Source organism: Aulostomus chinensis, chromosome 12 (assembly GCF_037954235.1).
Source record: "Aulostomus chinensis isolate RoL2024-O1b breed Wild chromosome 12, RoL_Achi_v1.0, whole genome shotgun sequence".
NCBI classification, from domain to species: domain Eukaryota; kingdom Metazoa; phylum Chordata; class Actinopteri; order Syngnathiformes; family Aulostomidae; genus Aulostomus; species Aulostomus chinensis.
Genome location: NC_141331.1, coordinates 23,037,069 through 23,057,768, shown reverse-complemented (window position 1 = coordinate 23,057,768; position 20,700 = coordinate 23,037,069). Strand labels below are relative to the sequence as shown.

General features: G+C 42.4%; 1 protein-coding gene across 2 annotated transcripts in view; it reads left to right on the top strand.

Moving 5' to 3' along the window:
- Nucleotides 1–20,700, top strand: part of cerkl (CERK like autophagy regulator) — a 59,545-nt gene that overhangs the window by 16,149 nt on the left and 22,696 nt on the right. For both annotated transcript variants that reach the window (XM_086220820.1, XM_086220821.1), the window contains exons 4-6: nucleotides 8,316–8,447; nucleotides 8,912–8,975; nucleotides 20,524–20,654. In XM_086220820.1, the coding sequence (XP_086076946.1) occupies nucleotides 8,316–8,447; nucleotides 8,912–8,975; nucleotides 20,524–20,654 (327 nt within the window). The remainder of the gene's footprint in view (nucleotides 1–8,315; nucleotides 8,448–8,911; nucleotides 8,976–20,523; nucleotides 20,655–20,700) is intronic.

Sequence of the window (20,700 nt, the reverse complement as noted above, 5' to 3'; positions counted from 1 at the left end):
CTTTGCAAATACTGGATGCCCTGCCGTTTAGTAGTTTGGACAGGGCCTATGTGACCTCTTCTTTGGTTATAGGGTTAACACTGCAGTTGGGGTTTGTACAGGCATTTGGGGAGGGTGGGGTCTGTTTGGAGAGGGGGATGATGCAGAAGGTCTCTGAAATGCTCCGTCGTCGGCGTCTCTGAAATGGTCCTTCCACCAATATTTAGTCTTGTCACCCTTAAGGGACGTCAGCTCGCACAATTGTGATGTCATGTGGGGGTTCCTGCTGGATAACCAGATGTAACTGATCAAAGAAAGTATTCTTTGCCTGATGTTCTGCAACCTTTATTGGTGCGTAGCAATGATGGCTGTCATAGCTGTTGGTGGTGGAAGCAGGCAGACAATAATCTTTCACTGACTGTCCATCCAAAAAGGGATTTCCGAGCATGCTTTGACATGGCGAGTTCAATGCCTGTTTTTGTTTGGGCAGCTCCAGATATGCAGACCATGAATATTGTTCTTTTGGTAATGATATCTTCTTGTGACTTAGCTTTTTCTGATCGGCAATCAGATAGTTAATCGCCAACTGACTGGATATATTATGATAGTTTCATGCAAAAACATTTGGAGTTCCCTATTAAAATTCAATAGGAATAATATATGATATGATATGATATGAATTTAATAGAGTTCGCCTATTCTCTACAATTTGACTTAGACTTGATTTGTCATTGTCAGAAAAAATGAAAAAACAGTTTAGCGACTATCAAAAATTAAAAAGAAGTCCAGTATAATATTCATGAGTAAAAACATTCAATGGTAAAAAAGAAATGAAAGTGGAGCAACTCCTTTGCTAAATATCTCGCCATTGCCATTGTATGCTCGACCTATCTGTGCGGCCATGTATTCTACACTTTTTGCAAAATCTGCCATTATTGAGGAATGGTGAGGTGCATTAGTGGTACTATCTTGATGAGGTTTAGCAGCCTTGGAGGGATGGTGAGTCCGCAGCATTAATGTCGCTCGACACTGTAAACATATTTAGCTTTAAATCAAACCTGACTCTAAATGGCAGACTATCCATTCATCCATCCATTCATTTTCTACTGCTTATCCTGATAAGGGTCGCCCGTGGGCTGGAACCTATCGCAGCGGCATTCGGGCGTGAGGCAGGGTACACCCTGGATGGGTCGTCAGTCCATCACAGGGCCAACATATATAGACAGACAACCATTCACACTCACAGCCACATCTATGGTCAATTTAGAGTATCCAATTAGCCTAGTCCTCATTTGCATGTCCTTGGACTGTGAGAGGAAGCCGGAGTACCTGGAGAGAATCCACACAGGCACAGGGAGAACATGCAAACTCCACACAGAAAGACCCCGTGCTCGAGCCAGGCCTCAAACCCAGGACCTATCTGCTGTGAGGCAACAGTGCTGACCACTGCACCACTTGGCCAAGCTCAATTTGAAGATAGTGTAGTAATTAAAGTTGTTCAGGCAACTTTTTTTTCTTCATTGCTCAACTTTTAGGGGACATTGCAAGCAATCCATAAATGGGAAGGTTAGAGGTCTCTCTCCGTCTCTCTCTCTCTCTCTCCGTGTCTCTCTCTCTCTCTCTCACCCATTCACACCCACACACACAAAAACACACTACACACGCTGTATTTGTCCCGTCACCATGGCATTGGTCTGACATGTTATCGCTTGTCACCTGTCTGTCTGTCGGCCTGTTTGTCCATCAAACCAGATTACCCATGTGGTTCTGCAACAGAGTCACAACTTCTTTAAGTGTGAATGCAGGTCTCGTGTCAGCTCACGTGGTCACACTGCACATCAAACTGTGACAGCTTTTGGGACTTTACACACCGCAGTAGACGATGCTATGTATAGAAGGTAAAACAAATAGGTTCTCTGCTGCTGTGCAAATACTAAGCCTATTTTCCAGCCAGAGGTCAATGTGAAAAGGGTATTGTTGTGTCCTGCAAGTGCTACAACAACCACCACCTCTTAACCCTTAGGTTCGAACATTCAGTTGCACAATAGTGAGCTAAGAGCAGATACTTCCACTTTCCCAAGAATATGCTGCTGAGGCAGCTGCAGAATGCTATACAGTGAGTGAAAGGCAGTCAGATTTACAATAGGTGATGTTGTATAAAGGCTGCCTCCATACATGCGGTCAACTGGTGACATGGATTGACTGTGATGGCTTAGCAGCACAACGGTCTGACAGGCTGGTGGCGGCAAAGCTTGCAGTACAGCTTACCCACTCGTCTTGGTGCCTTCGAGACCCTTCCCAGATCAATTGCCTTGTCAGTCCAATATCAGGTGGCAGAGGATGATTGGTGATGTATAGAGATTAGAATACTTTGAGCTGGCACTCTCGGACAGCACCGGACCATGGCTGCTACTGCCGGATGGAACATTGACCTCCCACTCCAAGTCACTGAAGAGTGGCGGCTGGTACCTAAACACCACTTGGAAGGGGGTGAGCTCTGTTGAAGCTGAAGGGAGAGTGTTGTGGGCGTACTTGACCCACACCGTAGTAGATGCACCTGCCTTCAATCTCTGACGGCAGTCCCATTCTGGGAGTTTTCCAGTGGGGCTTTACTGGCGCTGGGGTCCGGGAGAACTGCTGGGGAGTCACGCAGTGCAGCTGGTTCTCCTTATGCTGCCTGTGTCTCTGGTGTTCTCTAAGCTCCTTGTCAATGTGGCCAGCCACTGCGATGAAGGCATCTTGTTCAGAAAGGAGGTGCAGAGGGGCGAGAGGGTCTTTGAGGTTTTCAGACGGACTGTTTTGGAAAGCTAATTCCAGCTTTGCCCCTGTACATCGAGGGTGGCGTGCAAAGTACTCTGCTATGTCCATTCCTGGCCAGTTCGTTCTGTCATGAACACAAGACTGGTGGGGAAGTGGGGTTCCAAAACGCAAGCAAAATTCAGGAATCAGGTAACAAGAAACGAGCAAACACTGGAAGACACTGACTAAGAAACGCTGGACCGATGCAACTAGAGATAATACAAACTGGCAACGAGGGGAAGAAAATAGGGGTTTATATATTCTCAGGGTAACCAGACACAGGTGAAGCACATCAGGGTAATCACACAAGGAAAGTAAAGTCGGAAACAATACGGGAGAACATGGGACTATCAAAATAATACACCAGAAACAACAAAACACAAGAACACAGATCCTGACACAGAGAAGGCTCAGTGAATGGACGTTAAGGAATATAACAGTTCTTATTACATTGGTTATCAAAAGGATATAGCTAAGTATAGCCGAAAGGACATAACATAGTATGCCCAGAATGTGTAATCTGGTTAAGGAATGATGTAAATTTGGGGATTTTCACCATTTTTTTCTTTTTTTCTGCTAAATCATTTTTAAATATGTTAGACAAAGTCCTGACAGAAGTAAAAGCAGCATTTTTTTTACAAGAGAAACTGGACTCAATTGAATAATTGGACTTTTTACTTGAAACTGATCGAAGTACAGGACTACACAAATACACTTTTCTTGTATTAGTGGATGTATCAATTATTTAACTGGTTTCACTGACCCCAGGATCTGCACAAAAACAAACCTGTTTTTATCTACAATGTGCTGCAGCTCAGTCTTGAGTTCTGTCAGAAGCTAAGAGCCTAGGATTGTTTACCATGGTAACGCTTTAGCACCATAGCAACCTGCTGCTGTCTGAGGCTGGAAAATTATCCGATGGAAACGTGATCACTTTGCATATATCTGTCTGTTTGCTATTCCTCTTGGTAAATATCAACAACTTGAGTAACATTGTCTGTTAGGAGACTGAGAACACAACAGAAATGGTGCTGCGTTACAGTTAAGATACACTTACCATTAAAAATCCTGGCATTAATCTGCTGCTGCAACAGCTTCCATTCATAAGATTTTCATCTTTCAAACAACTTTGACATGCTACGGATTTTTTATCCTGTTCTGCTGATTCTGGGTAATAAATTCTGTTTCACAATCAGTGGTCCAGTTAATCTCACAGGTGCTGAATAGGTTAAATTGAGGAGGATGCATTGTTGAAACAGGAGATGGTCACAAACCTGTCTTTTTGCATTGCTTAGGTAGTTAAGAAGTAACATTGAGTAGAGGGATATTTACTTTGGTCTTGTTGTGGTCAAGTCTAGTGAGCAGAAAGGGGGCTAGATTTGCTGCACGCTTTTATTTGCGCTTATGCAACACACATATTTTTTATGTTAAGTTGAATTGCTTTATAAGGTGCATCTTTCTCTAGATTACATGTTTTGGATTTACAGTGGGGGCGACATGGGGGTGCAGTGGTTAGCGCTGTCGCCTCACAGCAAAAAGGTTCTGGGTTTGAGTCCCAGCTCGGACATGGGATCTTTCTGTGTGGAGTTTGCATGTTCTCCCTGTACCTGTGTGGGTTCTCTCCAGGTTCTCCGGCTTCCTCCCACAGTCCAAAGACATGCAAGAGGGGACGAGTCTGATAGAATACTCTAAATTGACTGTAGGCGCGGCTGTGAGTGTGACTGGTTTTCTGTCTAAATGTGTTGTCCCTGCCTGGACTGGCGATCCATCCAGGGTATACTCTGCATCTAGCCCGAAGGCTGCTGGGATAGGCTCCAGCCCTCCCGCAACCCTTAACAAGTTAAGCGGTAGAAAATAGATAGTTGGATTTATAATGTTTTGTTTAAGGGCATTTTGAGCATTATCTGCCGTTGAAAATCAGATATAATCAAAGTGCAGATTTGGTTTTAAGGTTACGATTAGAATTAGATGTATTCATTTATGTAATTCTTAATATAATTTGGAAGCAGTTTTTTTAATCCAACAGTTACAGAGCAACATTTTTATTCATTCTGAGTTGTGTTGGTCACTGTGTCAGCTGGTAGCTACTTGGTAACTGCGTTAGCTGTTGGCTTGTCAGTAACATTTTTAGTTGTTAGTGAGTTGGTGACTGTCTCAGCTACTCACCACTTGTCAAAACCCCAATATGTGAATCATAAGAGTGAACCAAAACTGTAAAACCTGCAGCCAGACAGCTAAATAATGTCTCTACACATGATGAAAAAGCTTCATAAAGCTGAGTGCAGACAAAGATATTTTTGTTGGTTCATCACAATGAGTGATACCCATGTTTTTAGATTCCTGAGTTGTTTAAAAGGGAGAGACTGAGGTTTAGCTGAGATTCAAATATGGCTGCCAGTAATAGGCACTATCTTCTGAACAATATGTAACAGTTGTGTACCAGTTTTAGTCAATGCTGCAGTGATTTCAACACAGGAATCATTGTGAGGGTATGGCTGTCAGTGGGGTTGGCTAACGGTGTTGAGGCGGAAGCTCAGAATGAAGTTAGAACAGTGGGGTGGAGGGATCACAGGAGGTGCTTCCCAACACTGAGTGTGCAGAAGGTCATTAACAGGGCGAGGTCACGGCCTTTTGGGACCAGATTATAGCTATGAGCTGGATAATGGAGCTGATGTGTATGTGTGTATTGATCTGTGCTGGCCTGTTGGGATTTATAATGCAGTCTCTAAATCTGCCTAATGATGAGCTGTATAGGGGCTTGTGTGTGTGTGTGTGTGTGTGTGTGTGTGTGTGTGTGTGTGTGTGGGAGGGGGGGTTGAGAGTGTGTATCTGTTATCTGTGTATAATTACGTGGTATGTGTGTTTTGTTATGTGGTATCATCTCCAAAATACACACACATACACACAAACATATGCACACACACATGCACATACTCAGGCCACTTAAACTCAATTTTTGTAAATGGGTGTCCATTGGTTGTAAAAAAGAGCTTATACTGCAATGTATGCTGATAATTTCAGACTTCATTTGGCTGAAAAATACAATTATTTATTTTGATACAAATCTAGATCTGAAAATTAAGGATTGACAGTAATAAACCTTTATTAATTTTAGCAAAGTGTACATGTATAACAATTGGAATCCTTAACAGATAATAAATTATCGGGCAGCACGGTGGTGCAGTGGTCAGCACTGTCACCTCACAGCAAGAAAGTTCCGGTCTTGAGCCCTGGCCCGGGCATAGGATCTTTCTGTGTGGAGTTTGTATGTTTTCCTTGTTCCTGCATGGGTTCTCTCTGGTACTCCGGCTTCCTCCCACAGTCCAAAGACATCAAGAGGGGACGAGGCAAATTGATGTGGTGGTGAGTGTGAATGGTTGTCTGTCTATATTTGTTGTCCCTGTGATGGACTGATGAACCGTCCAGGGTGAACCCTGCTTCACGCCTGAAGGCTGCTGGGATAGGCTCCAGCTCCCCCGCGACCCTTAACAGGATAAGAGGTAGAAAATGTAATGATTGTATTGTGTATGTATCTTTTTGAGTTATTGTGACATATGTAATATACTGTATCTATATTGGGTAGAGTGGTGGTGCAGTGGTCAGCACTCTTGCCTCACAGCAAGAAAGTTCCAGGTTTGAGTCCCGGCTTGGGCACGGGATCTTTCTGTGTGGAGTTTGCATGTTCTCCCTGTGCCTGTGTGGGTTCTCTCCAGGTACTCCGGCTTCTTCCCACCGTCCAAAGACATGCATTTGGGGAATAGGTTAATTGATACTCTAAACTGACCGTGGCTGTGAGTGTGAATGGTTGTCTGTCTATATGTGTTGGCCCTGTGATGGACTGACGACCCATCCAGAGTGTACCCTGCCTCACGCCCTATCATTTAGCTTACCAGCATCACTCCAAAGTGCCAAAACCCTCCCCAGGATTAGATATTTAATTTTGAAGGACAATGAAATGATTCAATTTGCAAAAAAATACTGTTTTATTAAATGTTTATACAAAAAATGTTTGTGCCTAATTTTATTTTTAATTATTGGTATATGAATAAATTGAGTTCTGTATCTGCATATTCAAACGTTTCAAATAATGAGCATTTCTTAACAGTCCAAAAAAGCAATGAAGCCTGATATTTACTTGGTGTTAGGCTTGACAGTAAAATTATGGCACAAAGTTACTATGTAACATACAGTAACTAAGTATTGTGCATTATTATATATTTTAAGAATTCTTCCTTCTTTGATTATTTCCAGAATAATAAACAAAGGTAAATCATGGCAGCCATTTTACATGCCGTAAGAAAAAAAAGACTTTCTATAACTGTCCAGAACCTGGAACCATGGACATCTGTGCACAAAATATCTTTCATGACCAAAATACGCATTGAAATCCCACTGTGTGTAGTTGTGACTGGGTCCATGAACTGGCACTGGATCTGGAACCATGAACATGAACAAGGAAGCAGCACTTAAATTGTCAAAACTGATGTTATCAACAAATTTTAAATACTTCTCCGATTGCTGCATCTGGATAAATACTGCTTACAAATCAGAATTTTCAGTCTTAATGTGTCAAATAATGCCCATCATACCTATATATGTCATGATTTTTATTTATTCAAAACATGCTTCATAAGGAAAGTACACAAGAAGAAAAGTAAGCATTTTAAAATGCGACATGTTTTTGTGTATTGGGAATTTCCTCACACATGGTTCAAATATTCTCTGGGACTCAAGGAGGCACTGAAAATGAAGGTCACTATAACAACAGAAAAGACATTTTTGTCCATAAATCTAGAATTCAAAAGTAAATTCTGAAACAATTTCACACAAATTTTGAATAGGCTGAAATAATGAAGATGTGATGTTGTATATCAACAAAGTCAATGGTCACCTCGGCATGACATTATCATGTTATGCTAAAAACTCCTGTCTGGCTAAATTCTGTTTGGATTTGATTAAATACATTAAGTTTGACACATCACATTGATGTTATTTTTGTTGAAAATTCTCAAACATAACTTGTCTATAAATCCTTCATGTCACCGCCTTAAATTCAGAGCTTCACTTTTTGTGTTACAGTATGTCCTACAAAAAATTTGCTTCCCCTTTGGGATGAAGGCAAACCTACTCTTCAGATGTTCATGTATACATGCACATCAGTATCATGATTCTGATCGTATTCACTTCATGTTTACTGTACCTGAAACCTGGTTTCCCATGTGTATATGGTATTAACAGTGCCAAACTTTGATTCTGCAATATGTAAGCCTTTCATTCAACTTCTAACAGAGAACTTCTAACAGAGAGTAATCGTGCAACATAATGCAGTTAATATGCAAATATTATATAACATGCTGAATTTTTGCAGCCTCATCCATGTTAGCAAACTGTTACCCAAAAACAGTTGGACAGCTGGTAAAGAAGGTGGTTTTATCCGTCTATAATGTCAGAGTGTGAAAAATGAGAAATATTTGTGTGTGTGTGTGTGTGTGTGTGTGTGTGTGTGTGCATGTCCATGTGTGTATGTGTGCATGCAGGGTGCAGCGGTCGTCCCAGGTATCTGAAGGTGTTTATTAACCCCAGCAGTCACAAGAAGGAGGCAGTCCACATCTACAGAGAACATGTCGCTCCGCTCTTCAAGATGGCTGACATCTGCACGGACATCACCGGTCAGTCCATCTATCTCGTTTGCTTTATTCTTTGATGGATTCGAGAATTTGATGGGTATTAATATGTGTGTGTGTGTGTGTGTGTGTGTGTGTGTGTGTGTGTGTGTGTCTGTCTGTCTGTCCAAAGGTCAGATTTAATGGCAGTCTCTGGTTGCTAGGTAAACTGATACAGGGGGTGGAGCATAGTCCATCTGTTGTTACAGAGGACAGGGGGACAGAGAGAGGCAACCTGCTCCTCTCCTTTCCTCTCCTCTCCTCTCCTCTCCTCAACTCTCCTCAGCAGATGGTGATATCCATTGTCCCATTTTTTTTTGGCAGCAATCAAACACACTTCAGTACATGTGACCGCACACATGCTTGGACACTGTGATCACTTTAGCCATCTCACTGTCTCTCCATCTGTTTCCCTCTTTTTAACGGCTCCCTACTTGTCTGTCTTTTGCTCTACCTGTCTCTCTCTCCAGTGACAGAGAGGAAGGGACATGCTCTCTCAGTGATGAAGGAAGCTAAACTGGATGAATTTGATGGGTTAGTGTTTCTTTATGTCTTACAGATTTTCTAATTTTTAATTCCATATGTCTACTGACACGTACTGTAGAAACGTGTTTATTCCATTTCTGTTATCATTCATTTCATGTATGTGTTTCATACATTTTGCAATGACTCTGAGAAGTACATACTACATCATCTTCTGTCCTCAATATGTTTCAGTTTCACCACAAAGAGTTCTGTTTGATACAAAGGACTGCAGCTATAATGTTGGAACTCTGTTATTAATGATCAGTATTTGAAAGTTGGATTTATCTGAGGTTGCATAACAACATCGTATCGCTTAGTTCGGGAAGTCAATGGGGAGAGCAATAAAGTGCTGCAGGAATGACATATTTTTGTAGGCCACTGAGATGTGAGTATTGCCATGGGTCCCATTGACTAAAAGTAATTTAGAGTTTTACATGGAATTTAGAATTTTAAAATGTAAATGAAATCATTACAACAACAATGCTAAAATTGTACTATGAAGAAACAACATCGGGATACGATACAATATGATTTGATACAATACAATACAATATGATACAACACAATGGTTTGGACAAGAAAGGCTTTTTTCACAGTGGGATTCCATGGTGCACAACCATGACTGAGATAGCCATAACCATGGTTGGAGACATCCAAGCTACTGGTAGATTTCAGCATGATTTTGTAACAGGGGTAAGCTTGGCAACCTGTTGCTGTTGGGGATTTACATATGATGATAAATTATTCTACCTTTGAATTCCTCCAGCTAAAGCTTTCAGAAGCCATTTTTCTTCATCAATGAACAAGGACTACTTCTAGTCTGTGCTGACAGTGTCTTTTCCCCCAGTCCACCTCCTTCAGCATCTCTGAACAATGCTGCAACATTTATGTTACTGAATGTGTGCCCCTTTTACACAGCCAGTTCAAAGTGGGTTTAATGCACCTTTAATGCATGCCACTTCTCGGTATAAATGGCACATACACGGGAGTGGTCTGAATTGCCACTCCACCAGCTATCTTTGCAGGTAGTATTGGTGTTGTTTCAGGGGAGGAGCCAGGATGGAGGGAAGTATGGCATCAAATTTAGGGCAGAAGTCCACCATGAACATGTATTACACTTCACACACGCATTGAACCTCCCATGCGTGCACAGCAACCAGATTATGGTGATGGCTAGTGATGGGCTCCTGCTGGAAAAGTTGCTCAATAGCTATAGTAGTGTGACATTACGCGGGACAAGAATCAGGTCAATAACATGTTAAAAGCTTATATAGCACTTGAGGAAAGAGTCACTGGACATGGAGAGAGAACTACAGGAAGCAGAGAGACTGCAGTGGGTTGAGCAAATGAGCATGTTCTGCTGCATGGTGAGGGTCTTCCTCAGAATATGCTCCTCCTGTCTTGGTACCAGATCTCCTATAAAATCATCTTTCCCACATAGAAATTCCTCCATTCCACTGTCCTGCAATACATATCTCACCTTCTTCAGCACTATACTCCATAAAGGAGCCTGCAGTCCTCTGACATGTGTATGCTCTTTAACCCCCCCACCCCCACCCACCCATCAGACTCTAGCATTTCTCCCCATAGTGTTTCAAAATCCCCCAACCTTTCACATGTTCAACCCTTTTGTTCACTGTGGTGTGCAACCTGTGGTTGGTCATCTCAGTTTGTTCGTTAGCCTGTTTAAAGAGCACTTTTGTGTTGTGTCTGTCTTGATCTCTCCCCTTGTTTTATTATTATTATGAAGTGCTTGTTCAGCTGTCTGCAACAGGGCAGGCACTCCTGATGACCAGCCAGTTTGATCGCTGATGTGCCTCCGAGAAATAGCCTTGTTTTCATTTTTACATGGGGAATAATGTTAAGGTTTGTCACTGACTTGAATGTCTCTGTAGTGGCTAACCATGAGAGGTTGTCAAAGATGTCAAAGCTCCTGCAACTGGAGACAGCTAAGCGAACTGGCAACCCTTGGCATGTGTCAGGAGCAGTTACTGCTCTGAGTGAACTTTATGTGGTCATATGCTTATCGTAAGGTCAATAAATTGTTATTGAGATGAAATCACCACAGATTTAGGGTCCTAGTTTAAGCATGGGGCAGGCGTCACTGCTATGTCCAGCCTGCACAAATGACTTTTTCATGCCAAGTGCCCTTGCCCCTCTTCACCAGTCTGTGCCCTTTAACTCAGTGACGTGCGGTCAGGGGAGGCAAGTGAGGCCATGCCTCACCTGTCATCATAGAAAGAAAAAAAATTAAATTGAAAAAAATAAATGTAATTATTGTATTTATCCTTTGATTTGTACTATAAAGTTATTTTGCTTTTAACTAAACCAGTTTTAAGTTATTTTTTATTCAAAACCACAGATTTTTCAAATTTATCGTTCAAATACTGAGAAGAGATGTGCGGTGAGGCACCAGGCAGCTGAGCCTCACTAGGGATTGCGCAATGACTTGGCTAACTGTGCTGCATGCTACGCAGTGAGCCCGTATTGCTGTCTCTTTATATGTCGCTATTAAAATGTTCAAACACTTTTGCCATATAAACTACGTTTCTATAGTTTAGCTGGTGAATATAATGTATAGTGTTTCTTGTGCTGAGCGATCATAAAACGGCTGCGAAAACGTGCCGGGTGAGGCACGCCGTTCTCCTGCCTCATGGAGGAGGCGCTAGTGAGCCCAGGGATTCTGCTTGCGCCTCCTCTGCTCCACTGCAGAGGAAGTGACAGCGAGCTACAATTTACTGTAAGGAAAGTCAAGTGCAGTCATTCATTTTTTTTTTTTCTCCTGAGTGGCCGTAATTCCACAATGGAGGATTACATTTCTAAGCTCAAACAATTTTCTAAATTGGATTTTCAATCGAAGCTGGAGGTTAATGCTAAAGTATCCAAAGTGCTGAAGAAGCTATGGCAGACAGAAGCCAAAACATGGAGAACATTTTTTGTCTGTTTTTTATTATTAAATGCAGTTTTTTTCATATGTTTACAGATCTGATTGTGATGAAGTCAGTGCCTCGCTAGCCATGAACCTCACCGCACGTCCCTGCTTTAACTCGTCTGTGCCAGTAACTTAAGTATATTAATTAAGCATTGTCTGGCACAACCAATGTGCATTGCTCCAAAAAGAGGCTGGTCTCTGATCAATGGTGTTTTGTGTGAACTGCTATTTAAAGGGCACATCAATCAGATTAGTATGTGTGCAGCACTGCAAAAAGTCATATTGATGCCTTGAACTGTGGAAACACTGACTGCCACCTCCTCCCAGGACTGCTTCACATCCAAAGGCCTCAGTGGATGCCTGGTGCACAAGGAGGCCCTTTTCTTCAGATGAGCTGTGTTTGCCTCTCCCAAGATGAAATGAGTGTGTTGTTCCGGTCCTGGCCTAGGGGAGCCAGGGCCACACACGATAGAGCCCCCGCCCCTTCCACTCCCAAGAAAAGACATAAAGTAGCAGTTTTATGAAGCTTCAGAGATGAGCAGTGCCAACACAACAAACAAATCTAACCAAGATCCCTACCTGTCCGACAAGAAATAAATGCAAAACAAAAGACAACGAATAACCTAACTCCTAATCCAAAAACAGGAGAAAAATGACAGGAAAATAAAAAGGCTTCCCCTTCTACTACTGCCACTGAAAACCCAAAGTACTATCTACAATTATTTACAAAATTATTGACTTCTACAGAAGTTTCACAAATGGCTCACAGTATACTAGGCTGCTACATGAGTTACCCTAATGTCACTAACTTAGAAAACACTTCACAAGGTTGGGATGTTGGGAATGGAAGCGCAAAAAGGCAAAGGTCAGCGTGAGGTGGTGGCTAAGAATCATCAGTCAGCCAATCAGTCAGCAGCAACCTGGTCACATGGCCATCAGGTAGCACACACACACCTGCAACTCATCTCTCACACACACTGATTGTCACTGCAGAGGATGGAAGGAGAGGGAGAGCAGTGCAGAAATCAAAACATAAACAAAACACAAAAGGCCAGTCATAACAGTGTGAATGAAGTAGCAAAATGCCAAGTCCTGGTGCAACCTAGGGTTAAAAGGGAAAGACATACTGCACACTTATTGGTTTAATTGATGTCATGGCACGCCTAAACACACCAATGAATAATTATGTGTCTAATGACAAATTGTTTAAGTGACACACAAGGTCACAACTAATCTCCCAAAAATTAGGCAAGGTGAAAAATTAACTTAGCATTCAACCTGAATACATGGGAAACCCCATCCATCCATTCATCCAGCCATCTATTTTTTTTTACCACTTATCCCATTATGGGTCTCGGGGGGGGGGGGGCTGGAGCCAATTGCAGCAGCCTTCGGGCAAGAGGCAGGGTACACCCTGGACAGGGTGCCACTCCATCACAGCGCCAACACATATAGCTAGACAACCATTCACACTCGCAGCCACAGTCAATTTGGAGTATCCAACTAACCTAGTCCCATCTTGCATGTCTTTGGACTGTGGGAGAAGAAGGGCCCTGTGCTCAAGCCAAGGCTCGATCTGGGAACCTTCTTGCTGTGAGGCGAAAGTGCTAACCACTGCACCATTGTCCCTCCCACATGGGAAACCCAGTGCTGTTAAAACCTGCTTTCATACAGACCATGAACATCTGCTAATTACATAACATTTTCACAACTTAATATTTACTAATATTTGGTTCCAACTGGACTATGTGGAGTTTCATCCACTAGGAGGGATGCACAGGGAAAAAAAAATCAGTAAAGTACAGATAGTCCTGTATACTAGTAGTCAAATTCTATACATGGGGGTTCAGCCTCAACTGGACTTGTGTCCTTGGGAAAAACAACTTCAATGTTACCATTGTTGCCACAACTAAGCTTTTTTGCCTCTTCTGTGTTTGGAGTGTCCTGTTGTCCTACAACGTTCTGTTGACCTCCATTTGTTTTTCGAAAGGTTACCATGAGCCAATGACCACTGACCACTGAGACTGCACTCCTGTCAGTCACTGAGTCACTGAGACGAGCTCGAGCTGCTGGTCAGTGCTCTGTCCTACTTCTGCTGGACCTGTCTGCTGCCTTCGACATGGTGAACCATCACATTCTCCTCTCCACACTCTCTGAGCTCGGCATATCTGGTTCTGCCTTGTTGTGGTTCAAGTCCTACCTCACAGACAGATCCTTCAGACTGTCATGGCAAGGAAAGGTGACTAGGTCACATGGCCTATCGACTGGGGTTCCTCAGGGGTCAGTGCTTGGTCCCCTTCTCTTTTCTCTGTACACCACCTCACTTGGTGCAGTGATCTGCTCCCGTGGCTTCTCCTACCACTGTTATGCTGACGACACTCAGCTTTTCCTCTCTTTTCCACCTGATGACAGAACGGTCTCAGATCGTTTATCGGCGTGTCTGGCTGATATCTCCACATGGATGAAGGAACGCCACCTTCAACTGAATCTCTCTAAGACTGAACTTATGGTCTTTCCAGCTTGTCTGTCTGTTCAGCCTCAGGTCAGTGTCCAACTTGACTCAAGCCTACTTGTGCCCACAAACTCAGCCAGAAACCTGGGTGTCATGATTGATGACCAGCTGACCTTTAAGGTTCATGTGGCCTCAGTTTCTCAGTCTTGCCGTTATGCCCTCTACAACATCAGGAAGATCAGACCCTTCCTGACCCAACAGACCACACAGATTCTGGTTCAGGCTCTTGTCATCTCACGCATTGATTACTGCAACTCTCTTCTGGCAGGCCTCCCTGCATGCTCATTCAAGCCTCTGCAGATGATCCAGAATGCAGCAGCACATCTGGTCTTCAACCAGCCCAAAAGGGCACATGGCACCCCGCTGCTGTTTTCTCTTCACTGGCTTCCAGTGGCAGCCAGAATCAAATTCAAGGCACTTCTCTTGGCTTACAAAACAATCACAAGAACGGCTCCAGCCTACCTGGAATCCCTGATCCAGGTCTACTCTCCTTCTCGCCCACTACGCTCTGCATGCGAAAGACGCCTGGTGCTTCCAGCCCAGCGCTGCTCCAAATCCCTAGCCAGACTCTTCTCTTCTGTTGTTCCCAAATGGTGGAACAAACTACCCAACTCTGTGCGTTCTGCTGAGTCCCTTTCTACTTTTAAGAGACAATTGAAGACTCAATTGTTCAGAGAGCACCAAGGCACTTAACCTGACTCTTCACCTCTTTGTCCTGTAGGGTAGAATAAGTCAGAGGGTCCAAGACCCAGCACTTAGTGATTATGTAGCACTAACTGTGTTGTGTGATGTTGTATGTTTGTCCAAAAAAAAAAAAAAGGGAGGGGGGGCGACACTTCTTCTGCCACTAGATGGCAGTACCTGTGACCAAATCACAACTGAAGCACTTTTGCGCTTCCTATGGGCTTTTCCTTAATTAAGTCTAAATTCTTGCTTGCTTGCTTGTTGTACGTCGCTTTGGACAAAGGCGTCTGCTAAATGAAATTGTAGAATTGTAGAATGACCCACAAGGAAGACATTGAAAGAAAGAAGCTATGCTCTTTTGTTGCGACTATTAAATCCCATTTTTACATGATGATACATATAATCATATGATATGATTTTTATAAAACCATCTTTTCAACAAAGAGATTTCGTAGAGATTTACTATTGTGTCTTGTACCATGGTCTGTTTTGGGGCAATGAAGTGCAGAAGTAGCCATTAGAAATTTCCAGAAAATCATGATTGCACCTTGGCTGATCCATGCTGGCATTGGGTTGGGTCCTTGATTGTAATGAGATCCTGACGATGTGGTGGTAGTTAGCAAGTACACCATTATCTGTATCTGTATTTGTCTCTGCCCAACCACCAAAATGATCTCTATCCATATCCATACACTGAGAGGGGTGGAGCTTACCACCGACATTTTTGGGACTTAAACCAGTTGTGGGTGTGGCTTGAGTTTGTGTTATTTATTGAATTTGTTTCAAGAAATTTGAGATTGATCAGTCATTTCTCTATTTGAAAATTATTTTAAAATGCCTGAGATTAAGAATTACATTTTTTGATCAGAAGACTAAATTAACTATTTACAGGTCAGTCTCAGATTGAGTTTAAACGGCCAGTGACTTGATGCTGATTTACTTGTAATGTGGAGTAACTAACTATTGGTTCAGTGTCACTGTCAAACAAATTATACTATGTTTTGCTCCTTTGCTTTAGGGAGAATAGATATAGAATAAATTGAGAGAGATCTTGTGTGTGTGTGTGTGTGTGTGTGTGTGTGTGTGTGTGTGTGTGTGTGTGTGTGTGTGTGTGTGTGTGTGGTGTGTGGGTGTGTGTGTATACACATGTATGTGCATGGACAGAATTAAGGGGGGGGGGTATTTATTTGTAGGCCAGGTGATGGTTGGGTTTTGATCGCTCATTTTTTCTTCAAGATTATTTTTTTGGTCTTTTCATTAGATTATATTACAGTGAAGAAATGACAGGAAAGGGGAGGAAGAAGAGGGATGACATGCAGAATCGGACTCTGGGCCGGAGTTGATCTGGGGTTCTCTGCGAGGCCTTGGCCGATGTAGTCCACTTGTGCCACTGGGTCACCCAGTATTCATTTTTAAATGAAGTGACTGTGGACCTGGGGATGATGCAGTTTTTCTGATTTTATTTGATAAAAGAACTTGCCCGATTTTCCTATCAATCTGAAACCTGACATGTGATCATTTGTAGGAAAAAAAAAAGCTGAGCTTTTCAGCCACATCAAAGCACTTGGTCTGATGACCTACAGCACTCGGCATATCCTATTCAGAATAGGGTTGATAGAGGAATAAATCCCAAACAGTATACAAACAGCAATGAGAGAGGTGAAATTGTGTGTGCAACCAGCAACGAGGAAACTTGTTTATCTTCTGTGTGATGACGGAGACAGCCGCAGCAAACGTCACATCTCAGCTGTGTCTGCGTGCGTATGGGGGGGACGGGACTCTAACTGCCGATCAGAGCATGTTGTGGGACACAAACATCCAATGAGATCTCTCCCCCTTAAAAAAAAAACAACCTAAAGCATGGATACTGACACTAGGTACTTTGATAGTTACTCAAACTCGTCACTCGTACATTCGCCTCATGTAGCGGGACTCGTAAAGACCCCTTGTGTGCTGTATGAATAAACGTAGGTGTACACCCTTATCCACCCACCAGGAGGAGCAATGGCTGCGGTTTAGTTTCTAAGTTTGTTTTAAGGTTAAAAAAAAAAAGTGACACTACCATACATCAAAGGGGTCACTGAAGGCATACAACGAGCCATGAAAAAATACCGCATCAACACTCCAGTCAAACCACACAGAAAACTCTGAAAGTTATTTGTAAAACCCAAGGACAAGATACAACTAGACAATAAACACAACATCATCTACGAGATCCCCTGCAGTTTTTGCAACAAAGTTTACATCTGCGAATGGGCAGTTGCTCCCTCATGAGAAAAAGAGCATAAGAAAGAATGTGACAATGTTTTAACTGGCCAGCCAATTATAGCCATTAGAGCATAATCGTAATTGGCCAAAAGTTGGGCGATTAACGCCAATTTTAACACCTAATTTTCAGTAATAAAATGCCGTTAATAAGGTGTTTTCTTAAAAATGATGACCTCATGAGGCAGACCGGTGGTGCATAGGTTTGCACTGTTGCCTCACAGCAAGAAGGTTCCGGGGTCGAGTCCCGGCAGTTTGCTTGTTCTCCCTGTGCCTGCGAGGGTTCTTTCCGGGTACTCCGGCTTCCTCCCACACTCCAAAGACATGCAAATGGGGATTGTCGACACACAATCGGCTTTTTTTTTTAGTTCCTACTTTTCTGGCTCTTCACCATGCTATATAAATTAGCAGACAAATTATGATGATATTCAAATGTCAGTTGTTTCTCAGTTTGAGCCTGCCAGCCAGCTGCTGCCTTTCTGTGTTATTGCAAATCTTCTTACCTAAAATGAAAAAAACAATTCTTTCTGTCCGATTCTGCTGATCTCCTTGCCGGGTGGCTTAGTCCATATGAAATTGTACATGGCCACAGAGAATTACCATATACAGAGATTGATGTGGCCGAATTGCCATTTATTCACTGCCCTTGCCTCTTTTGTGTAGAAATACTTAATGAACAGTGCCACTCTAACACTGCAATTTACACTGGTCAAATATGAAACAGCGGCAGGTGCAAGATAACGTTGCGCTGACACACTGCAGCTTTGCTCCACTCAATATGGTTCTCTTGTTTGTTTAATTTGTTTGTTTTTCTGTTGATCAGTGACTTGACATAAAACAGGAAACACTTGCTAAAGATTAGGACATTGACTGACGCACTGGAACCCACCAGCAACTACCGCAATGCACACATCTTTGTGGTACACTTTTTCTTGTAATGGTCATTTTTGCACTGCAGTATATATTTTACTGAAGAAAAGTGTGACAGACATATTTTTACAGATTCTTCTTATTATTTATAATATAATGTTACATATTCCTCTTGTGTACCTTGACACCACAGAGATAGATTAGAAAGCTTAGATTTTCTTTTGATGTATTAGAAAAAGTGAAACTTGCGTTGTGATGAAATTGTCTGTAATTGCTGACTACTGCATTTAAACTAGCCACCACAGGAACAGTGATGACCAAGCAGGACCGTCATTAGCATCCGAGTAGATGTTTTTTTGTAACCTGATGGACCATCCCAACACGTCTCCCACCCCACACTATCGCGTCAGTGGTATGTAAGCAAATGTGTCCTGGGCCATGGGTCCATCTTTCTGTGTGGAGTTTTCATGTTCTTCCTGTACCTGCGAGGGTTCTCTCCGGTTCTCTTCTCTCCTCCCACACTCCAAAGACATGCAAGAGGGGACTAGGCAGATTGGATACTCTAAATTGACCGTAGGTGTGGCTGTGAGTGTGAATGGTTGTCTGTCTATATGTGTTGGTCCTGCGATGGACTGGCGACCTGTCCAGGGTGAACCCCGCCTCTTGCCCGTAGGCTCCTGGGATAGGCTCGAGCCCCCCCGTGACCCTTTTCAGGATAAGTGGTAGAAAATGGATGGATGGATGGATGGATGGATGGATGTTTCTCTGAAATATTAACAAAATGAATAAGTGGTGCAGATGGCTTATGACTCCATCTAGCAGACCAGAGCATTCAGCATCACAATCACCTGTGTGAGCCACAGTGGATGTCACAGGTGGCTGAGCGTGTTATGGAGATTAATTTTAGGCTACAAGATACCGAATTTAAAAGGTGGGTACTGATGAACACATGGACCATTACTGTCAACATGGTGCATCAAATTACTAGCTATTCAGAGGTGCAACAGTTGAAACACCTTACAGGTATAAAACCAGTTAAACCAGTATCCTCTTGCCAGTCCCTGTTGACCAAGTCTTCTTGGCCCCTCATGTTAGTGTCATAGATCGGCTTGCTTTAGTTGAATGTTTTTGACATTATTTTTAACATATATATATATATATATATATATATATATATATATATATTTCCCTCCAACACCTGCTATCTTTGGTTGCAGATTATTAGCTGGGACTTGATATGAATGTTTTGTATTTAAGAGAAGTCAGTCAGTGAATCTCATTGTATTCTTTTGTTCAGTATGTGCATACTAAGCCCAGACTGACATGATAAAAGTGTCGTTTTTGTTGGAGAAATCAACCTAAAAGTTTTTGGCTGATCTGTTTTATAATACACAGATTGTTTTAATATTCTGATTTCACATTTTGTCTGTTTTTTTCTTGCACAAAACTTAAATGCAATAATTTCCAAAATTCACATGATTTTCAATATAACAAATTGTTCTGCTTCAGTTCATATTTGCGGTTGTTTAGCATTTGAGATGGCTTTTTCACTGTTGTGAAATAAAAAAAGCTTTCTGTCAACTCTCCACAAATGCAAATGGAGGAACACATACTTGGCCGGTTATAAAACCAACCACTGATGAAACCATACAAACACCAACAACAAACTCTTCAGGCTCTTATAGTTTTTGCTGTACCATAGATGGTGTGATCGCAGTGATCACCAGACACTCTATTTCCTTCCAGGACTGTACAGTTCCCAGTCATACTGCTCTGATTTTCATGAGATGAACACAAAAACATTTTTTTTACCAAAAATTTGCAGATTTAATAATAATTTGGTCTGAGTGGAAATCTCTCCTTCATCAAATCAACCCACATTAAGGACAGTTTCATTAAAACACAGTTAACTGCTCAGCTTGCATTAACTGCTCTTCGTGTTGGAGAAAAAAGGTAATGTAACTAAGTTTACACAAACGGCATTTAGGGGCATTTTGAGCCCACCCTGCATTGACTATATCATTGCAGCAGATTGAGCACAATCATGGCACAGTCCCAGCACGGATTGGCCAAGGGGCTGTCATGGTTTTCCTGAAAAATTTCTGCTGGCTGCATCTTTTCATCTGCCCAGACCTACTTCGAGAGAAAATATGTTTGTTATGGACACTGTTTCTCAATGCATTGTATTTGACTAATGGATATATCTCTCAGTTCACATTCATTTATTTTCTCTTCAATGCACGTAAGAGACCCTACCTTTAAAATTCTTCTACCTTTCTCTACATGTCTTTCAGGTTGGTATGTGTCGGTGGGGATGGTTCTGTGGCAGAGCTGTGTCACGCTTTGGTCCTCAGAGCTCAGCTGGATGCCGATTCTCCAGAAAAACCAGTGAAACCAGTACTCCCTCTGGGAATTATTCCTGCTGGTGAGAAATGGGCATCCCGTCATACAGACGAACGAGATGCAGATTC